We start from the raw sequence: 21,024 nt of genomic DNA, 5'->3' as shown, positions 1-21,024 counted from the left end.
AGTAATTTATGCAATATATTTATATATTGTGTGGTTTATTTCTGCACCTTTCCGTCCCCGTCACGAGTAATTCATCATTCCTTTAGCAGAAACCATGTGTCTCTGAGACGCAAAGCAAACAGCGAGGCCCCTTTCGGAATCGGCTGAGGTGATCAAATCGTGGAGCCGGGGAATGGAACACCCGACCCTTTGTTTGTTTATTGGAGACCAAACCTGAGAGGGGAAAGCTGTCATAGCAGCCGCATTGCTGAGCTGCTAGCTGAGCTGCAGGGCGTGTGTTATTTGACAGACGTGGTGTTGAGCCAGATTTCCACTCATTGGAATTGATTTCCATGAGAGCCCATTGATCATCCATTCCACTGATCAATAACATGATCAGCCTCGGTGGTCATCAGACCAAGGTCACGGGCAGCGGAATGGTTTTATTCAGGCTGTCAACGTCATGGAACGGGCCAGTCCAATGACCAGTGGAATAATGTTGTACGTACACAGACACATACACACACACACACATATTATACACACTCACATACTAGATCTAGAAATGCAAGGCGTAGAGTACCAAATGCTCATTACCATAATGTGTTCTTGACTTGGCTGAAATGGGTCACGGATCTGATAAGGGTGAGCCCAGAGGGCAGCAGAGCCAGCTGATTCCAGCATTTCTGTGCCTATGAACCACTCTCAATCTTCAGCTCAATGTCTCTCTGTACAGGAACATGCAAATCCATGTGCAAAATAGTCTGGAGGAGATGTGTGAGAAACTTCTGTTTGCTCTTAGGGACGTCAGTTTTTTTATGGAACCTCAGTGAGCATCTGTCTGAAGTCTTCCATTATCTTAAAAGGATGCACTCCATAGTAAACCGTCAAGGGCCCACCAGTTTGTCCTCATAGAAGAACCTAAAAAGGATCTCTCCCATTTCAGGCCTTGAGAACTTTTTGCCAACAAACTTTTTGCCTTCTCTGTGAGCACTTGATAGCAGTATCTACCAAAAAGTCCGTAGGATTTAAGTATAGTTTAGTAACAAAGTCCTATCAGCCCCCACCACTCTTAACATGCGGATCACCCTTGAAAAATTGAAAAAAAAAATGGCTGGGAAAGAAGGGCACACATTTCTACTCTAAGTTGCCAGTCAACATTGAAATGGGGAGTGAAGAGGTTTCTTATCCTGTATTCTTGGGTTCTCTTAAAGACCTTAAAAAAAAGAAAAAGAAAACAAGCACACCATCCTCCTGAAATGCCACATGTCAATATTATTTTACAACAGGGAGCTGTCTGAAGGCAATGGCATTTCTGCAGATGAAAGCCCCGCAGATACAGAGTTCTTGCTTTTGTTTAAGATGGCTGACCGCTTGGAGGAAAAGAAGATTTTTGTGTCACAGGATTTTTTTTGCCAGTATTATCCCTTTGGCCCTACAGGGGAATTAATTTGCATACAGTCGCAGTGATATGCTGACAAGAGTCGCCGAATCCTGAAATCTTCCAGCTGGTCTAACTGGGCCAAAAATTGGCTGTCCTTTCCTGAAATGTCTCCAGGTCTCTGGCAGTCAGGCTGTAATTGGTCCTCCTGTGTGCTTGCCAGCAGAGAGCTGTCACTGCCACCGGTATCCAAGAGGCTCACAGTCAGATGCTCCTTAAACGACACACACACACACACACACACACACACACCCACACACACACACACACACACACACACAGCATTCAGGCACCTGTTTCTGACTGGTATGGGATAAACCAAATTAATGGCCAGGTTCAAATCACTCAAAGGGTGAAGCAAATGTCAGGTCATATTAGAGAGCAGTCGTGCTGCGCTCAGAACTATGATGACTATGATCGACAGACTGGGCTTATGAGGAATGTAAAACTCTTTCAAACCAAGCTGTCTTTGTTAGCGTGTAGTGAGATCTTTGTTTTTAAATGTTGTACTAGCAAGACTATTAATAGCTTCATGGGGTCCTGAACTCCAACCCACAACCAGTACACAATACCTCCCCACCCCCCCCACCCCCCCACACACACACAAACACACACACACACACACTCGGGCGCGCGTCTTGCAGAGGTCACAGAGTGACCGACCTACCGTGGAGCGGAAGGGTCAAAGAGCTTGGCAGCAGCAGCTGCAAGTACACTCTGCACTCTGTCCACTCCATCAATATTCGTGAGTTGGCATAGTCTCTAGGCATTAAGCTGGCTTTGTAGAGCATTGACACAAATTAGTTGTGGTGTCCTTCTAAGGCTGTGCGTGGTCAGGATACTAAAGTGTGCTGAATATGAGATGAAGAAGACCAAGACTTCAAGTGGCCTCTCTGCAAGCTTGCTTCTGTTTGTCATGTCAAAAGAGCCTTTATTTAAAGTGTCATATTTTGGGCTGTTAAACTGTGTACAGACTGAGATTTGTAAGTTTATTGCAAGCCACACTGTGTGACATGAATCTAATAAACTTGGCTACGACTTCAAGTTGAACTGTACGATGAAAATTCCTACTGAATCATAGCTTACTATGCAAGTCAAAAGGGAAGTAAAGCGAAAACCTACACCCGTATTGGTTGCATTCCTGTCGGAGAGCAGTTTACATGTAAAATCCCTTAGACCAGGAGCCACAATTCCTCCGCTTTATTTTCCATGCTATGTCGTCCTTGGCACGGTCATGATGGCAGCTAGAGGCCACATCATACAAACGAAGTGTCATGAGATGGTCATCCTAAACTTTTGACACTGTCAGAATTTTGTCTTAGGCTATCTTTGGCCGCAAGACCATGACGACAGCATCGTTGCAACTCTCTCACAGTAGGACATAGGACCATGTACCTGCCAAAAGGCAGCAGCTGTCCGCTCTCCTTTTCCCTTTCGTATTTATGCACATTCACTCATTCTCACTATCTCTTGCTTTCTCTCTTACACACACACTTTTAAAAACAAACCCTGGGTCTCCTCCCAACACTGATCTCACCTGTCTAGTGACTGTGTTGGCACTCATTCTGCCAATTCTTACACACACACACACACACACACACAGACATGTGTACATACTGCTGTTCCAAGCTGTGTTGGCCCTGCAGACGGCCTTTGCTATTCAGGAGGGATAAAGGCCACAGCAGAGGATTGAAGTTCCCCCCGTGTTTAGTCTCAACTTCCCCCCAGCCTGCCCAAGGCATATAGGTCACTGTGAGGCAAACCGCTCTCTGTGCCGAGTTCTCACTCAGAAAGGCTCTCTAGGAAAAAAAAAATGTTTTGCTGTTGTTGGCACTGGGCCAGTTGAATTTAGCAGAAGCGAGCTAACCTCTTCACTCAACATACTTCACTGAGTTCAATGCTGAATTGACCTATCGCTAAGCCCCGCCCCCCATTGTGACTGTTGCTAACTCGGACACGTTATCAGAGCTGACTAGAGTTTACAATGGCAGCTATCAGTGACAAAACTATATCCCAAGAGGCTCTAGACAACTTTTGGAGACATAAGGACCTGATTTCGCCTAGAAGCCTTCAAAAGGGACTTAACTATGCAATGGAGGGATATGTATACAATTTAAAACTCGATATGGTGGATAACAAGCTTAAATTTGAGGCGAGAATTTACAGAGCTCAATGCAAGAGGGAGAAGCCTCAACTCACGGTCATCGCGATTGCAGATAAATACATCCAATACCAGCATTGTTCATGCACCGCATGGGAAAGATGCATATGAATGTAGACCTACGTTTAGTAACTAGCATTAACCTACCTGCCCCTGAGAGGATAGTGTCCTAACCATATGGTCCTAACTGTCTAGCTTGTTATTGTAACCTTGTTAATTACCGGCATGCGTGTGTTTCGTTCACGTTGTCATGTCAATCCATTATTAAACCTATGTATACTTGTGCATATCGTTTGTTTAATAGAATGGCCGATTTTTAACAAACTGTCCCATAACTGGCAAAGCTACGCTAGCGCAGCTAGTGAATCTTTAACGTTAGCTAGTTTGAACCAGAGATAACTTGCCTAAGCCTAGCATAACATCAGTGGTGAAAGAGTATGCCTTTTATCATGTAGGCTTAGTTGATTGCTTTAGCAAAGGAAAATTCCAACCTAACAAGAGTATGGCAGAAAGTTAATGAACGTTCACTGTGTGGTCTGCCACAGCTTAATCCACCGGAGATATTTGGACCGGTCTTGTTTTCGTTTAGGAAATGAGATACAATATACCCCATTGCCTATCCTCTCATGATACCTCGTATCAGTGTTGTATCTACCCCAAGCACATCGTTTGGCCATTTTTGTTGAACCTACATTACCACAAAGCTCATAAAACAACCGAAAAATCACGGCCTCTAATGTTATCCTATGGAGCTGTAAACTCACAATGTCCGAGTGCAGCTGTTAGTAAACTGCCATTGGCCCGTCTGCGTTCGAAAGGCGGGGCTTAGCGACAGGTCAATTGTTGTGCTTGCACAGACTTTCCAGGGTCTAAAATTCATTTTTCAAAATGGAGTGTAAATGCTTCACATATGGGAGATTTGCATATCGGCAATCTCTGAACTGTCATTTGTTGTCTTCAAATTAAATTCTTGTCTGGTCGCATGACCCACCATCTTTAACAAGACATCAACTGGTCTAGCTGGAGTGGAGTCTGGAACAAGAGATTACGCATTGACCATTGGCAGTGACCAAACCAAACAGCCAATCAAGGTTCATGGTCAGCATTCAAACTGAATCAAACAGCATCTCAAAAGAGCGTCAGCCACTGTCCCCGCCACCAAAGTCTTAAAATTCAACTTGCCAAGCAAACGCTGTGCTGTTCCAAACGCATAAGGAAGGTTGAGTCTCCCTACACCGCATTTGTGCAGGTAGAACAGATTCTCCCTTGTGAGAATTCTTTTCTACTCGTGGATACAGTTCTGTGCACTCAGAGAGCTGAAATGATGTCACTGTTCGCTTGTATCGTGTTGTTTCTACGTACGGCTTTTGAGACTTATTAAACATTAAACTCTTAGCCTTGTAGACGGAGGGAGAAAGCACGCCAAGTGTGTTTTTCCAGAACAGAAGTCAGTCCGTCTGATACAGGGCTCCCGGTTATCCCACAGTCTGCTATGGAGCAAACGTTGGCTGAACATTATAAGATTATCGCTGTGTGCGAGAATGTCCTACATTCTAAGAGCTGAAGAGCTGTGTGCATGTAGACTACACCATTGCCAGTTTTAGTGTATGCTATCATGTGGGTGTTGACACCTTCCTTACATTATTTTTCCTTTCCAAATACAAAAATGGTGTAACCAGTCTGTATCCTTTTGCATGCTGTCATTTTGCAGAAACTCTCACGAATGCAGTGCTCTTGTTTTCTTTTATTCACGTCGCCCCATGTCTCCATATTTGCTCAAACCGGATTTGGTTTATGTTTTTCTTTCGTTCTGTTTTTAAACCAACGCTTTGTTCACTGTAGCACTTGGCTTCCTGGGTAAGGCCATGTTTGCTCCTGGACGCAGAGGAGCCTGATTCGTAGCTAAATACAGGGTTAGCAGGCCCACGGGATCAGCCATGTTTGAATAGGCCCTTGTGTGCTTACGGGCGCCCCCAATCAGGCCTAAATGTAGTCCAGACAGGAACCCTAATTGTAGCCTGCTAAGAGGCCAGAGAGAGGCCTTGAGATCAAAGGCTGCTGAGCATTCTGGAATGACCTTGCTAAGCTGGGGTGGCAGGCTAAAGGTGGAATACATTTGTCATCTGGGTCAGAGTGGGGAACTTAGAGGACACACACATGCACACACTCTATTTTTGGTATTGAGTGGGCTGCAATCACTGGCTTCAGACTTTCTCCATCACGTGAGCTCCCAGAATACCTCTGTGGCCTCCACCTCACCCAGCATGAGAAAGCAGCGTCTATGTGGAGGTCACCACATGTTCAGAGTTGCTGCTTTCTCCCTGCAGTCTGATGTGGCTTTAAATGTCCTGACTGCTTCATCTCTCATCACGAGCCCTGGTTTTAGGGTGTTTGTCTATGAGATGGGAAAGTGTGTTTTGGAAAAAGATTATAGCCCTTTTTGAAACAGGCTGCTTCATGCTCCACTTGTTGTAAGCAAGTGCTTTCTAGATCGCTGGCTGTCTGTGTGTGTGGCTCTGGTTGTGGTTGGTTAGAAAGTGACCTGCTTTTTGAAGGGAATGAAAAATAACAGGTAAAGTATCTCCATTCAACTGAAACATTGTTGAGTGCCCGACACATGACTAATGGAAAAAGAGGCTTATTGTGTGTTTCTTTGTGCACGTGATTGTGTTTCTGTCTACGTGTGTTGCTGGGGTGCTGATGTGAAGGCGCGCACACACACACACACACACACACACACACACACACCCTCAAAAGCCAGCACCACAACTAGGGCATTAGGTCAGTGTGTAATCCTGGTGTTAGGGAGTGGGCTTAATTCCACCACCACTCACCCCTGCCAGAGAACAGCTGGCTTGCTGGCTCTGCACCCCCCCCCCCCCCCCCCCCCCCCTCCAAACAGGGTGAAGTCTGTGGATGCTTCTAACAAGCTAGCAGATGATTGGCTCAGCACGGACTGATTTTCTCTGTCGCTCCCCAGCAGTGGAATATCTGTGTACCTGTAGAAGTGCAATATTGAGACCATGACTTGAGGAGCCGTTGTGGAGAGATTGTGTCGTTGTGGCCCTTTTTCGGTCTCAGGTCAGTACTACACGCCCTCTGTACTCCCACTCACCCATGTAGCTGTTCTGAGATCAACTGAGACGTCTGTTTGAGACGGCACACTCTGCACCAGGCCTCGAAGCACGTCCCTCGGAAATGCAACCCTTTAATTTCTCAGTGCCTGCCAACAATCTGTTCTTGGCCCCTCTCATTAAAGTGTTCCCATCTCTCTAGTTTAAGCTGGTCCAATGCAGAAGGTAGGAGTAAGTATGGCCTGTGCTCTGTTAATGGAATGGGGATCGGCAGGCAGGAGGTGGGGGGATAGTACAGAAGGGTGTTCGGGGCAGGATGCTCCGTTCCGTTCCGATCTGATCCGGAGCTCTGGCTCTCCCCCCTCTCAGGGCTGCCTGCGCCTCTGTAGCGCTCAGCCACGCCAGGCACAGCAAACATTCACCCAGCCGGCTGCACTGGCTGGATCAGTCAGCCCAGCCAAGGGCTTGCACAAACATGAACACCCAGACTCGTGGCAAACAGTGTTGTTTTCCATTTCTCTCATGCGCTCTCTCTCTCTCTCTCTCTCTCTCTCTCTCTCTCTCTGTGCGTGTGTGTGTGTGTGTGTGTGGATAAAGTATTAACACACTCATCCATGATGTAATCCATACCCAACCTTTTTGCAGATAATGGCACAGAGTAGTGCCCCCTAGGCTGTCATGATTGATCAGTTGTGTTAAAATGCCAGTTCTGGGAGGCACTCACTAAAGGATGGTATTCTGTATGAGTTTTTCAGCTCTCTAGTAAGTCGATGGCATCAGCAGCAGTTGCTCAGCAGTGGGGTGTGACAACCTCTGGAGACCACCACTCTGAAGTGTCTATATGTTTATGCATGTTTGTTTTCCGTGTTTGCTTGTGTGGTGGAGCTGGAATGCTCTCTTACTTGTAGCCCTCACTGTCGACAGGATTATCAGCACCAGACAGATTTACTGCAGCGGAATATAATATAATAATATAATATCTTGCAGTTACATCCTCCTGCATCGTTGGTTTGTCAGCTGTCAATCAGCTAGTGATTTAATGGTGATGAATTGCTATGTGTGAGGTTGAGCGTTTGTGTGTGTGTCTGTGTGTGTCTGTGTGTGTGTGTGTGTGTGTGTGTGTGTGTGTGTGTGTGTGTGTGTGTGTGTGTGTGTGTGTGTGTGTGTGTGTGTGTGTGTGTGTGTGTGTGTGAATTAATGGGTTTTCATAACACACCTGACAGACATTGCTCTGCCGCACCCGACCGCCTCCCTTAGTCCTGAGCCCACACTGCAGCACTGAGGCTATTTTTAGATCCGAGAGGAGGGAGGAGAGGGAGCCTAGACTTCAGGACTTTCTGACTTCAGACCCCACCACACACACACACACACACACACACTTACTTCTTAAATCAGTCTCTGCAGAGTCAAATCCTCCTTTTATTACAGCCCTTTAATTTGAAGCCTTTTAATCACGCTCCCTCTGAAGTTCCAGGAAAACCCTGGAGACGGTCTGCCCAGTGGCACGGTGTAGCTCTCCTGAGCTTTGAATATTCAGCACGTGTGTGTGTGGGGGGGGGGGGGCTTCGGTGTCATACGCGTCTCCTCCAGCCTCTACTAACCTCTAGTTCAGCGGTTACACACTTGATTTAGATATCCTTGGGTTTATAATACACTGAACGCTGTTTAGCTTTTATTTGCAGGGATTTAGGTATTACACAGAACATTATTTTCTGTGGTATTTTATATCTCAGACAAACAACGTTGAATAAAGGTTTGGAATATTCATTTAATCACCAATTGTACCTTAAATTGACCGGTCGCAAATTGAACATGCTGCTGCATCCATAGGCAATCAGGGATTCAAACAGGCATTCCAAACAGCATTTACTGCCACTGTTTATAAAGACTCTTGGGTGGAGTTCTCGAAAGATCGTGTCCGTTCTGTGCCAGGTCTTAGAAGCAGGGAGGACTCAAACAGGTCATGGCAGACTGCTTAATCTCAAGGTCTGATATCATCTGGCTCTTATCAGCACTGCTGCCTTTTCCGCCCATATCTGTTGGAAGCAAAAATATGTGTGTTCATCCAGAGAGCCATGCATGAAGAATGAATGAAGTTATCTCTCTCGTTCTTTCTTTCTCTCTCTCTCTCTCTCTTTCTCTCTCCCTTTCTCTCTCTGCAGTGACCAAGTACGGCAGGCAATATGAAAGAGGAGAACTTGTCCAGCCGGCGGTTCTCTCTCTGCCAGACGACACTCTCGCCGCCAAAGATCGACCCGCGGACCCTGACAAGGAATCTGTCATATGCAGGGGACAACGACATCTACCCCATCAGCCCAGGTTCACATGCCACACTCTCTCTCTCTCTATCTCTATCTCTCTCTCTCTCTCTCTCTCTCTCTCTCTACACTACTGTTTATCTCTCTCTCCACCCCTCTCATTTGCTTTAAAGTGTAACTCCACCCTAAGATGTATTTTGTGAGCTGTTAACTAAATGATAGGATTGACCTGTGATAAAACTCGTCCTTATCTCTGCAAAGCCAATGCTGATGTAGAGTTGACCATTTGGGTCTTCACTACATCATGAAATGGGCGGCCCATCTCCCCAGGCCCCGCCCCTGTCAGTGTGAGTCTCATTTTCATTTGCTGACAAAGACTCATGGGCTCTGCCCACCTTTTAGCATTTTTCCATCATTATGCACTAGGTGGAGTAAGGCTCAAATGTGGGGGTGAAGTTACACCTTAATTGCAAACTGCTCTTAAGCGCTATAGTATGAATGACGCTGTGCATATGTTCATAGGTGGTGACTCCGTAGACCGCAATGGTTTGTCCTCTCCAAGCGACGATTTCAGTCCTGCTCAGTCTCCCAGCAGCCCAGTGAGTTTCTCCCCCTTTTTCCCTGTTTTTCTCTCTCACTCCGTCCCTGTTCAACTCCCTCTCTTTGTTTATCTGTCACTCTCCCTTCCCCTGCCCCTACTCTCACACCATCACTCCATCTCTCACTCACTAAGAGATCACTCTATCTCTCACTGGCGTAGAGATGTACACTCCTCTCTTCATCCAGCTTATGGAGTTTCTGCAGCTCCTGCAGCCTCAGCATCATCAAGGAAATCCATTTGCAGAGAAGCGCTTATCTCTGCCATTGCTGTAGCCATTGTAGCTGCTCTGTTGCACCCGGGCAAGGCTTGTTAACACGACTGCAAAGAGCTCCAGCCCAGCCCCCTCTGTTACAGAGGAGCAAGCAGATCCCCCCGCTTCCCTCACTCTCTTTCCTCCCCCCTTCCCTCACTCTCTTTCCTCCCCCCTTCCCTCACTCTCTTTCCTCCCCCCTTCCCTCACTCTCTTTCCTCTCCCCTTCCCTCACTCTCTTTCCTCCCCCCTTCCCTCACTCTCTTTCCTCCCCCCTTCCCTCACTCTCTTTCCTCCCCCCTTCCCTCACTCTCTTTTCTCCCCCCTTCCCTCACTCTCTTTCCTCTCCCCTTCCCTCACTCTCTTTCCTCCCCCCTTCCCTCACTCTCTTTCCTCCCCCCTTCCCTCACTCTCTTTCCTCTCCCCTTCCCTCACTCTCTTTCCTCCCCCCTTCCCTCACTCTCTTTTCTCCCCCCTTCCCTCACTCTCTTTCCTCTCCCCTTCCCTCACTCTCTTTCCTCCCCCCTTCCCTCACTCTCTTTTCTCCCCCCTTCCCTCACTCTCTTTCCTCCCCCCTTCCCTCACTCTCTTTCCTCTCCCCTTCCCTCACTCTCTTTCCTCCCCCCTTCCCTCACTCTCTTTCCTCCCCCCTTCCCTCACTCTCTTTTCTCCCCCCTTCCCTCACTCTCTTTCCTCCCCCCTTCCCTCACTCTCTTTCCTCCCCCCTTCCCTCACTCTCTTTCCTCTCCCCTTCCCTCACTCTCTTTCCTCTCCCCTTCCCTCACTCTCTTTCCTCCCCCCTTCCCTCACTCTCTTTCCTCCCCCCTTCCCTCACTCTCTTTCCTCTCCCCTTCCCTCACTCTCTTTCCTCCCCCCTTCCCTCACTCTCTTTCCTCTCCCCTTCCCTCACTCTCTTTCCTCTCCCCTTCCCTCACTCTCTTTCCTCTCCCCTTCCCTCACTCTCTTTCCTCCCCCCTTCCCTCACTCTCTTTCCTCCCCCCTTCCCTCACTCTCTTTCCTCCCCCCTTCCCTCACTCTCTTTCCTCTCCCCTTCCCTCACTCTCTTTCCTCCCCCCTTCCCTCACTCTCTTTCCTCTCCCCTTCCCTCACTCTCTTTCCTCCCCCCTTCCCTCACTCTCTTTCCTCCCCCCTTCCCTCACTCTCTTTCCTCTCCCCTTCCCTCACTCTCTTTTCTCCCCCCTTCCCTCACTCTCTTTCCTCCCCCCTTCCCTCACTCTCTTTCCTCTACCCTTCCCTCACTCTATTTCCTCTCCCCTTCCCTGTGGATGTGACCAAAGGAGGTGTCCCCCGACTCATCAACTAGCTCACACACTCCTGCCGTCAAACTCAAAACTTTGAGTTTTGACATTGTTCATGTGTGCATACTTTGTTTAATTGTTTGTTTGTTTCGTATTTTTGTTTGTCTGTCGTTGCATGTCTGTAAAGAATAAGAATGTCATGGTGTGTGCTTTTGGCATAATTTTAGTAAGGAACAGAACCTTTCGAAACAGATCACAGGCCAACCGTAATTGGACAAAGAATTCCCACGCACTGTCTTCTTCACTGGGTGTTCTAAAGGATTTATTGGGAGCAACGTTCGGGAACACAGACCCTCATAACCTGATGGAGGTCTGTGTTGCTCAACGTTGTTCCCAATAAATCCTTGCATGGTTTTAGTAAAAGTGGGCCTTTTAAACTGTTGTTTAACTCACTGTGTTTGGCAATACTACAGGCAGATCTGGGTCAAAAGTTTTGTGTGTGTGCGTATGTGTGTGTGCATTTCTATGCGGAGTGTGTCGTTATTTGCACAGTACATGGTTGCCACACCCCGTTGAAAAACAGAAGTCGGGCTGAGTTTTCCTGCTGTGTAAATGTAGCTGCTAGGCTCCTGCAGGTCCATTGCAGGCACTCAATCACTTAAACAGTGGTGACAATAGCCGTCCAAGAGGACTGTCAGACACAGGTACTTCTGCTAGACCATCGCCTTTAACTACTAGGTCATAGCTCTGTGAGTGTGTGTGCGTGTGCATGTGTGTGCGCTTGTGTGTGTGTGTGGCTGCATGCATGTGTGTGACCCTTCTCTTTGCCCTTTCTGTGTCCCCTGTCAGTTGGACACCAGGATGTTTGGTGGTGTGGAGGGGGACTGCACATCTCCGACAGAGAGGCTGGCCAGGAAGGAGTCCCTCAAGGTACTGATCTGAAAGGAGTATCATGGGAAAGGAGAGGGAATGGCCGAAACTTCATCTCAACTCACCTAACTTTAGATTATTCTACTCTTCTTCTCTGTAATCCTACTTGGAAACCTTTTTAAAAAGCCTTCCTGTTTTTAAGTCTTGCATTGTACAATAATGTGATTGAAATGCTGATAGCCTGGCGAGGTGTTGCTTTACACATTGTGTCATGTTAATCACGACAACTCCATCTGGTGGTTGGAAGTAGAACTGTTTGTGAAATCTCAGCAGGCTCAGTAAGGTGTAAAATCCTGTGTTCTTCTCCAGGTCCAGAAGAAAAATTACCAACAGGAGAAAAAGAGGGCAGCCAAAGAGTTATTCAGTGCTCTCAAGGACCCCAGTGTGGTCATCATGTCCAACTGGCTGAAGGTATCCAACAGTACTTTTCTCACAGATAAACTGCCGTTCAAAAGTTTGGAAACACTGAGCAATGTCCTTGTTTTTGAAAGGTTCACATTTTTTTTCCAATTCTAGTAACTTCAGATTGATTGGAAATATAGTGTGTGCAGTGATATAAATGACTTACAGTTGGACATGACACATTTTTATTGGAATATCAACATCGGTTGAAAAGGCACATTTTCTGCCATCATCGCTGGTCCTAAGAACAAGCCATACCCTGACCAATGAAAGGAACATACTTCAATGGGCAGAAGAAAACAGATAATGAAAAAGTGTTTAAAACAGACAAATGCAAGTTGAGCTGTTCAGATCACAGGGAAGGAACTGTGAGGTGCAGAACAAATGAAAAGCTGCTAAAAGCACGGTAGAGGAAATATGGTCTTCTGAAGGTGCTTTGGTGCTTTCAAAGTACAGAGTTAAAGGCATTTTTAACAAGGAACTCTTATTTACCGTCACTCTGTTGTCATGCCGTACCCTGTGAATGTCAACGCCCGCGGAGACCCGGGTTTGAATTCGACCCGCAGTCATTTCCCCATCCCACTCCCCACCTCTTCTCTCCAGCTCATTTCCTGTCAAAACCTTCACTATCCTATCTGATTAAAGGCAAAAAAGCCCAAAATTGAATCTTTAAAAAAAATATTTTCTTTTCTGGGTGATGCCAAACTTTTAAACGGTAGTGTATGTATCCTCTGTCTCTCTTCTTTAGAGCGATATTTTTTGAGTTTCATTACTGTAAAGAGCATTTGTTGAATTAGATCAGTGAGACACGACCAAGGTTTTCGACCTCTGCGTGACCTCTGCCTGCAGATCCGCGGCTCCCTGAAGAGCTGGACCAAGCTGTGGTGCGCGCTGAAGCCGGGCGTGCTGCTCATCTACAAGAGCTCCAGCATGGAGCACTGGGTGGGCACGGTGCTGCTGGGCTCCTGCAAGCTCATCGAGAGGCCCTCCAAGAAGGACGGCTTCTGCTTCAAGCTCTATCACCCGCTGGACAAGTCCATCTGGACCATGAAGGTCAGTGAAGTGGTTACTTACTCTGTGTGTGTGTGTGTGTGTGTGTGTGTGTGTGTGTGTGTGTGTGTGTGTGTGTGTGTGTGTGTGTGTGTGTGTGTGTGTGTGTGTGTGTGTGTGTGTGTGTGTGTGCAAGGAGTATGCTAACAGTATGCTAATATGTGGGTGGGTGTATGCATTGGGAGTATGACGATGTTGGTCAGTGTGCCTGAGTCTGAGATGACGTTTGCATGAGGATTTTGTTGGAGCGAGGACACCAGCAAATAAGGCGATAAGTAGGCGAATAAGCAATGTATGAGTGGGAGTGAGCTGGTGGGTTTAGGGGCAGGGTGAAATAGATGTGTGTGGTGTAAGTGTTTTTACACAGCTGTGTGTTCCTCTGCAGGGTCCCAGAGGGGAGAATGTGGGCTCCATCACTCAGCCTCTACCCAGCAGTTACCTCATCTGCAGAGCTGCATCTGATTCAGATGGTGAGGCCCTTTTGTTTGTGTGTGTGTTTGTCTCTGTGTATGTGTGTTTGTGCGTCTGCATATGTGTGTTTTGTAGTTGGTGTGATAGCTGGTATCTGACATTTTTCCCTCAATGCATTTGTTCATGACTATTATCTGTATATTTAGATTAAAATTGAATCGATCAATCAGATTGATTATTTGTATGTTCTGGTGAAGTGTTTTATCATTCATCATTATAACAGTAATTCAAATATCTGTTTTGGTCTTGTATAGATATGTGGCCAGGCACGTTAGAAAAAGCTCACTGGAGCTAAATGTTGTGAGTGATTGCAAAACTGTGAAAGTTGAATGTGTGAAAGTTTAGAGCCCCACCACTGTGTGTGCATGAGTATCTGTGTGTGTGTGTGTGTGTGTGTGTGTGTGTGTGTGTGTGTGTGTGTGTGTGCGCAACCTTATTTCTGACAGAATCATTTCATCGTTTGTTGTGTGTATGTGTGTGTGTGTCTGCAGGTCGTGTGTGGATGGATGCTCTGGAGTTGGCTCTCAGCTGCTCCAGCCTGTACAAGCTGACGGCCAAGAGCTGTCGGGACGGAGACCTTAGCTCCTCCTCGGACTCCTCACACATCCTGCAGCTCCTGCAGTCTCCCACCCTCACAGAACACGCACTCCAGCAGTGAGTCTCTCCCTCATTCATTCTCTCTCTCTCTCTCTCTCTCTCTCTCTCTCTCTCTCTCTCTCTCTCTCTCTCTCTCTCTCTCTCTCTCTCTCTCTCTCTCTCTCTCACTCATAGAAACTTAGACTACGAGCAGAGAGCTCTCTCAGAGTGCACTCTCACACAAACACACCACCACTAGCAGTTGATTTGGCAGCCCATGAAAGGAAAGTCATTCAGTATCACTTGTTCCCCCACGAGTGATGGACACATGAGAAAAAAAGGCTGCATCAATAAACCAGAGCTTGAGTCACATAACACTGATATGTCTGCACTGTCTTAGGCACACGGGTAACTGCTTTGGGCATTCATATTGCACTTGGCAGTTGTAGATGGGCCATGTTGTGCAGTACTATGATTGTTATAATCACCAGGGTTTAGCCAATGAAATCCTTACAGCAGCCTCTGGCATGGACACAGAGAGCCATCATTCACTAACTAGTGATTAGGCTCATATCAGTTTATTTTGATATTAGAATGAGTTATTTGTGTTATTCCAGCTGTTAACGTGACCTAGTGTTGGATATAATGGCATTGATTGAGTGTGTATATGTGGCTCTAAATTGGGCCATAGTATACAGAGGACTGAGAATGACTGACTGTCTGTATGAATGTCTTCTCTCTTTAATTTTGGTGTGTGTGTGTGTTTATCCGAGCAGGTTTTACTATTTGGATGCTATTCAAAGATTACAGATAAATTCATGTTTAAATGCAAACACCGCTATGTTGCCAAAGCCCCATTTAAAGTATCCCTTTAAAGTGTAGCTGTGTGTTTCATGAATCCATCAGCTAGATGGAAGCACTAAAATAGATGCAAACAGGAATGTTCATGACTTTGGTTATGGACTGCTTTGTCATAGCCTTTGAACACATAATTATACATAATTATGCATGAACATTTAGAAGCTCTAATAGCACATTTAAAAACAGTATAAGGTTTTATTAATCGTCGTAAAAATTATCAGTTGTAACCACGGGTTTGGTTTTAACACATTGGCTTCACAAGGGTAAAGTAAAGCTGGAAAAAAACCTGGAAAACATTATCTTTTAGCAGATGCTAGGCCTACTCAAATGTGCAATCTTGCAAAGAATATGACGCTCAGCATGACTTATTATTTTATCATCATGAGACTTAGGCCAATATTTGTTATATATCCATGAAGTGTGAGTGTTTGTGTGTGTGTGTGTGTGTGTGTGTGTGTGTGTGTAGTTGTGAATATTTATGTTCCTGCTTTCCCTGAGGTCAGTGATATTCTCCAGTTGGCAACTCGTGCATAGATCCGCCCCTTTTTCACCACTCCCAAATATCACCCTGTGCTCTACCAGTCTCCTCTCGAGCCTACGGGCCAATCAGATCATCCCCTGGTTGTCATGTGACTGGCCAAGGAGCAGGAAGAGATGAAGAGAATGTGAACCTTACACCACCCTCAGATTGAGATGACAGCAGAGAGAGAGAGAGAGAACCGAGCAGCGCACACATTCACACACAAACACACGCACTCACTCCTAGTCACATACACCCTCGCAGTCACGCACGCAAATATGAAATGGGCCGTGTAGAAGAGTGAGGAGGTAAAAAGAAACGACTCATTGTGTTTCCTGCTCACACACGTTTGGTCAGGAAGAGGGAAAAGACAGGAGTTGTCTGTGTGAGGTTACTGGTTTTGCTGCTCTCCCGGCATCTTGGTTTGGCTGTCGCTGTCGTGTGTAAGGTAAGAGACATATAAGGTGTGTGTGTGTGTGTGTGTGTCTGTGTGTGAGTGTGTCTGTGTGACTGTGCATGTCTGTAAAATTGTAAATGCAAGTGTGGGTTCAGGCTTCCTCTTATTGAGGTTTCTTTTGTCCTCCTCCCTATACCAGCAGATGGTAGAGAGAACATGACACCTGTCTTTATTTAATAGTCTGTAGTGTGTGTGTGTGTGTGTGTGTGTTTGTGTGTGTGTGTGCGTGAACTGCAAATATGAGCCGGGCAAGACTGATAATCTGCCAGGGTGAAATGTGTGAGTGAGCAGCAAATGGGTTAGCTTGCGAGTAACTGAATGAGTAAGTGAGCGAGCGAGGGAAAGAGGGAGTGAATCGGGAGTGGGTAAGTGGGTGGGTGCGTGAGCGTATAAGTGTGTTACAGGGAAGAGTTCCCCCTCGGTAGAAGAGAGGGCACAAAGGCTGGCTGTTAGGGCAGGATTATAAATGGGCAATGATTAGAGGCGCACTGTTAGCGGTTAGCTGTCTGCTTGTGTTATTTCATGGTGGTTTCTTCTTCACCCTTTTTTTCCCTCATGTTTTTGACTGTTTTTGTTTCACCACAACATTCTGTTAAGTAGGGGGCACATGGCTGTTTTCTTTGCTGTTGTTCTTAAAATATCCACATTTATGTCGTCTTGGTAATGTCCTTGGTGGCGCTGACCTTTAGATCAATGGAAGGTGAGGATGCATGCTGTTGCTTGGGCAACCAGGCTAGCCAAGGTTTTCTAATCCTCCGCGGGCTTCCCTGAGGTCCTAATGGCAGGCGGTCTGAAGACCCTTTACACACTCTCTCTCACACACACACACACACACACACACACACACACACACACACACTCCTCAGGCTCTCTGGCCGCTACTGTTCCAGGCCACAAGTCACGCCTCAGACCAAACGGGCTCCTGGCATGTTCTTATGAAACTCTTGCTGTTCATTTGTTGCCTTTATGCAAATAGTAATAAACTAAAATACATTTGGGTTAATAAACAAATCCGTTGAAATACATATGGGGCATTAGAAACACTGAACCATTCCTTGTACTTATGGTTCACACACGCACACACACACACATGCACACACACACACACATGCACACACACACATGCACACACACACAGTTGATACCAGTTTGGTCTGTCTTCCAGTCCGTACTGTATGTGTGACAGCAGGTTCCTTCTGTAGCTAGTGACTCATACAGCATATGCCTCTTCTGTCTCTGGAAAAAAGGTTGAATGACTCCATGCTGGAGAACAATCACATGGAGAATGATGGCTTCTCAGACAAATCGGAGAGGGAAGCCCACGAGGACTCGGACAACGCGGCCAATGAGAACGGGGGGCGCGTGACGGAGGAGAGCGACATGGACCAATCAGACGACCTCTCCCCGTGTCTGCAGGCCACCACCTATGTTGAGCAGGGACAGGAGGAGATGGGAGAGGTGAGCTGGATGAGACCTGCCTCTAGGCCTGGCCTCTTACAGAGTGACCAGCCTTGGTCTCTGCTTCTGCCTCAGCATAACTGCAGTCTGCTGTCAGTGGAGTTGCCTTGAGAGCAAACCTGAAAGCGTAAATGCTGTCCAGTTATGGTCAGCTGTGCAACTGTAGTTACTCTGCTCTTACTTAGTGGTTTTTTATCTGCATCTCTGTGCTGTGAAGATTATTCCTAAATTATTATCAAAATGATTCCTCCAGCCTCCAGTCGGTGGTAAACCATTTCCCCCCCCCCCTACCCCACCTTCTCCTTCTCCCAGGCTGGAGAGGCGTCCCAGGTGGAGACGGTGTCCGAGGAGAACAAGGGCCTGATCTGGACCCTGCTGAAGCAGCTGCGCCCAGGCATGGACCTGTCCAAGGTGGTGTTACCCACCTTCATCCTGGAGCCCCGCTCCTTCCTGGACAAGCTGTCTGACTACTACTTCCACGCTGACCTGCTTTCCCAGTAAGCCAGTTAACCTCTGAGGGGTGTGGGTGTGGGTGGGTGTGTGTGTGTAGCTACAATTGGTAGTCTCTGGAATCTGGAAACGAACCCTTAGAAAATGTCCGATTACGAACTGACTCTTCTCTGCTTTTACTTGCCAGTTCAAAAAAAACGATTCAAATGTCAGTTTGTCTACTTTTTCATTTATCTCTCTGTGAAATCTCTGCTCCACTTCCCTCAGAGCGGCGGTGGAGGAGAGTGCCTACTGCAGGATGAAGCAGATCGTGCGCTGGTACCTATCCGGTTTCTACAAGAAGCCCAAGGTAGGATCATCAGAAAACTAAACGTGTCTGTTACACTCTTCTGTCAAAACAGATGCCATTCACTAATTCAGCCAATCCTGTTGACATGGAAACCGTACCATATTTCCTCACCACACCCTGTCACCAGACAACATTCTAAAACAAAATTGACTCCTGAATCAGGATTGGATTACCTATACACATATGCATCACCAGACATAATTGAGCCCTTTGACTAAAGCGGCACTTGTATAAAGAGACTGTAGCTGGTTTATAGAATGCTCTCAGAATTTTTGCAACCTTCTCATCACAGTCATTCTTTCGAGGTTGGAATTCATTGTCAGAGTTGTCATAGTCTGAATGCTGTGAATATACAGGTTGTCATGGAAAAGACATATTTGACTGTGTTGGAGGAAAGCGCTGTCTGTCTGTCCAACACTGTGGTCTAAAGACTGTACCTGTATCAGGCGTCTGTTTATCCAACACTGTGGTCTGGTGATGGTGCCTGTAGCAGGAATCTGTTTGTCCAACACTGTGGTCTGGTGATAGTCCCTTTAGCAGGTGTCTGCCTGAAAGGTGTGTGGGTGCTGTGTGTCAGGCGGGGCTCAGTCCAAGCCTATGCACTGCTTACTGAAATGCTGACCTGTTGGACAGGTTTTTGCCCATACTGCTAGGCAAATTAACTGGCTTTGTAGTTCTGTGCACACCTGTGTGTGGGGGGGTGTGTGTGTTTGGCACACCTTAGTTACTTACATTATAGTTCTTGTTACGTTTACTTTTGGGTGTTTATAAATGCGATGGTTCATAGGAAGTTGGGCGTTGTTTGTGCTTTGTCTGACTAACGTGTGTGTGTGTGTGTGTGTTGTGTGTGTGTGTGTGTGTGTGTGTGTGTGCGCGCTTGCAGGGTTTGAAGAAACCCTACAACCCCATTCTAGGGGAAACATTCCGCTGTTGCTGGCTCCACCCTGAGACGGACAGCTGTACATATTACATAGCAGAGCAGGTGAGATCCGCCTCCAACACTCAAAGCATTCCTCACCACAAACACACACACCAGAACCTCTTCATCATTCTGGTCTCATCCTCAGTTTCCATAGCCATTAAAACTGTGTGTGTGTTTTTTACACAAGCAATTAGTTTAGAATTCTAACATTCCTCTCTCTGTCTGTCTATCTATCTATCTCTCTATATATCTCACTCTATCTCTCTCGTAACTTTCTCTGATCCCCAGGTTTCTCACCATCCACCCATTTCTGCATTTTATGTGTCCAACAAAAAAGATGGTTTCTGCATTAGTGGGAGCATCCTTGCCAAGTCCAAGTTCTATGGTAAGATGATCGATCTGTATGATCCATCTGTTTCTCCGTTGCCTCCTTGTTGTCGCTGTGTAGTAGGACCTGTTCAAATGTGTCTCCTTGTGTGGATGGAATCTCTGCAGGTAACTCTTTATCTGCGATACTGGACGGCAAGGCCAGGTTACTGCTCCTGTCCCGTGATGAGGAGTATGTCATAACCATGCCCTATGCCCACTGCAAAGGTACAGACCACACCGCACCACCTGCTACACCATGCTCTTTAAGGCTAGGTTTATTTTAGCATTTACATTTATAACTTACAGAAGCACAGTAAATCTCTTCCAACATAGTGTCATACAGAGCCTATCCCTCTGCCCCTAGTGATGTTATGACAGGCTACACAACCAGAGTTAATGGAAGTCACATGATGGAACAACAGATAAGGCTCTCCATTGATTTGCATAGCCCCAATGTACTGGACAGACACATATGCTTGTGTAATATAATAAGTGGTTTGGGAGCAGGGTCACAGTGGTGGCTGATGATGATGATGCAAATCAATGCTGGCTTTTGGCAGGCATCCTGTATGGCACCATGACCCTGGAGCTAGGGGGAAAGATCACCATCGACTGTGAAAAAACCAAATGCTCTGCAGAGCTGGAATTTAAACTCAAGGTAGGAGACCCCCCCCCCCCCCCCCCCCTTTTTGTTTTCGTTCCCCTCGTTGCTCTGGAAGAGAGAACTATGACGTGTAGCGTTAATGCCCTCCGTTCCGGTCCCTGTCATTCCCACAGCCTTTCCTTGGCAGCGCTTGCAATGTGAATCAGATTTCTGGAAAGATCCGCTTGGGAGATGACGTGATGGCCACAGTTGAAGGCCACTGGGTAAGTCTCACTCTTCTCACTTTGAAGTCCATACAAGTTATTGAGAATCTCCTAATGGAAACTTAATTGAATATAAACTAATTTAGTTTTCCTACAGAGCATACAATGCCCCTGTGTGTTAAAGGGCCACTTATTTAGAGAAAGATGTCTAAATCTGTTGCCTTATTGTTGCCAACTCCTTAGTTATGCCTGACTAAGTACACTCTACTCTAGTCTACTTAGTATTCCCTAGTTTATGTGATGAATACCAGTTTCATAGCATTTATTCCTAGCTGTCTGCTTCCCTGTGCTGGCCTCATATACATGGGCGTGTGTGTGT

At 46.6% G+C, this 21,024-nt stretch overlaps 1 protein-coding gene across 1 annotated transcript in view; it reads left to right on the top strand.

The window, feature by feature from the left end:
* The window catches only part of osbpl5 (oxysterol binding protein-like 5), a 37,308-nt gene that overhangs the window by 12,032 nt on the left and 4,252 nt on the right, over window positions 1-21,024 (top strand). The window contains exons 2-16 of the mRNA XM_080841479.1: window positions 8,818-8,974; window positions 9,436-9,512; window positions 11,873-11,953; window positions 12,263-12,364; window positions 13,205-13,408; window positions 13,791-13,875; window positions 14,368-14,530; window positions 17,538-17,748; window positions 18,061-18,245; window positions 18,466-18,547; window positions 19,431-19,529; window positions 19,758-19,854; window positions 19,965-20,063; window positions 20,399-20,496; window positions 20,616-20,705. Of these exons, the coding sequence (XP_080697605.1) occupies window positions 8,839-8,974; window positions 9,436-9,512; window positions 11,873-11,953; window positions 12,263-12,364; window positions 13,205-13,408; window positions 13,791-13,875; window positions 14,368-14,530; window positions 17,538-17,748; window positions 18,061-18,245; window positions 18,466-18,547; window positions 19,431-19,529; window positions 19,758-19,854; window positions 19,965-20,063; window positions 20,399-20,496; window positions 20,616-20,705 (1,809 nt within the window). The 5' untranslated portion in view covers window positions 8,818-8,838. The remainder of the gene's footprint in view (window positions 1-8,817; window positions 8,975-9,435; window positions 9,513-11,872; window positions 11,954-12,262; window positions 12,365-13,204; window positions 13,409-13,790; window positions 13,876-14,367; window positions 14,531-17,537; window positions 17,749-18,060; window positions 18,246-18,465; window positions 18,548-19,430; window positions 19,530-19,757; window positions 19,855-19,964; window positions 20,064-20,398; window positions 20,497-20,615; window positions 20,706-21,024) is intronic.

Source organism: Sprattus sprattus (assembly GCF_963457725.1).
Source record: "Sprattus sprattus genome assembly, chromosome: 7".
Taxonomy (NCBI): domain Eukaryota; kingdom Metazoa; phylum Chordata; class Actinopteri; order Clupeiformes; family Clupeidae; genus Sprattus; species Sprattus sprattus.
The sequence above is the reverse complement of the archived record's forward strand: the minus strand, read 5'-3'. Positions and strand labels throughout refer to the sequence as shown.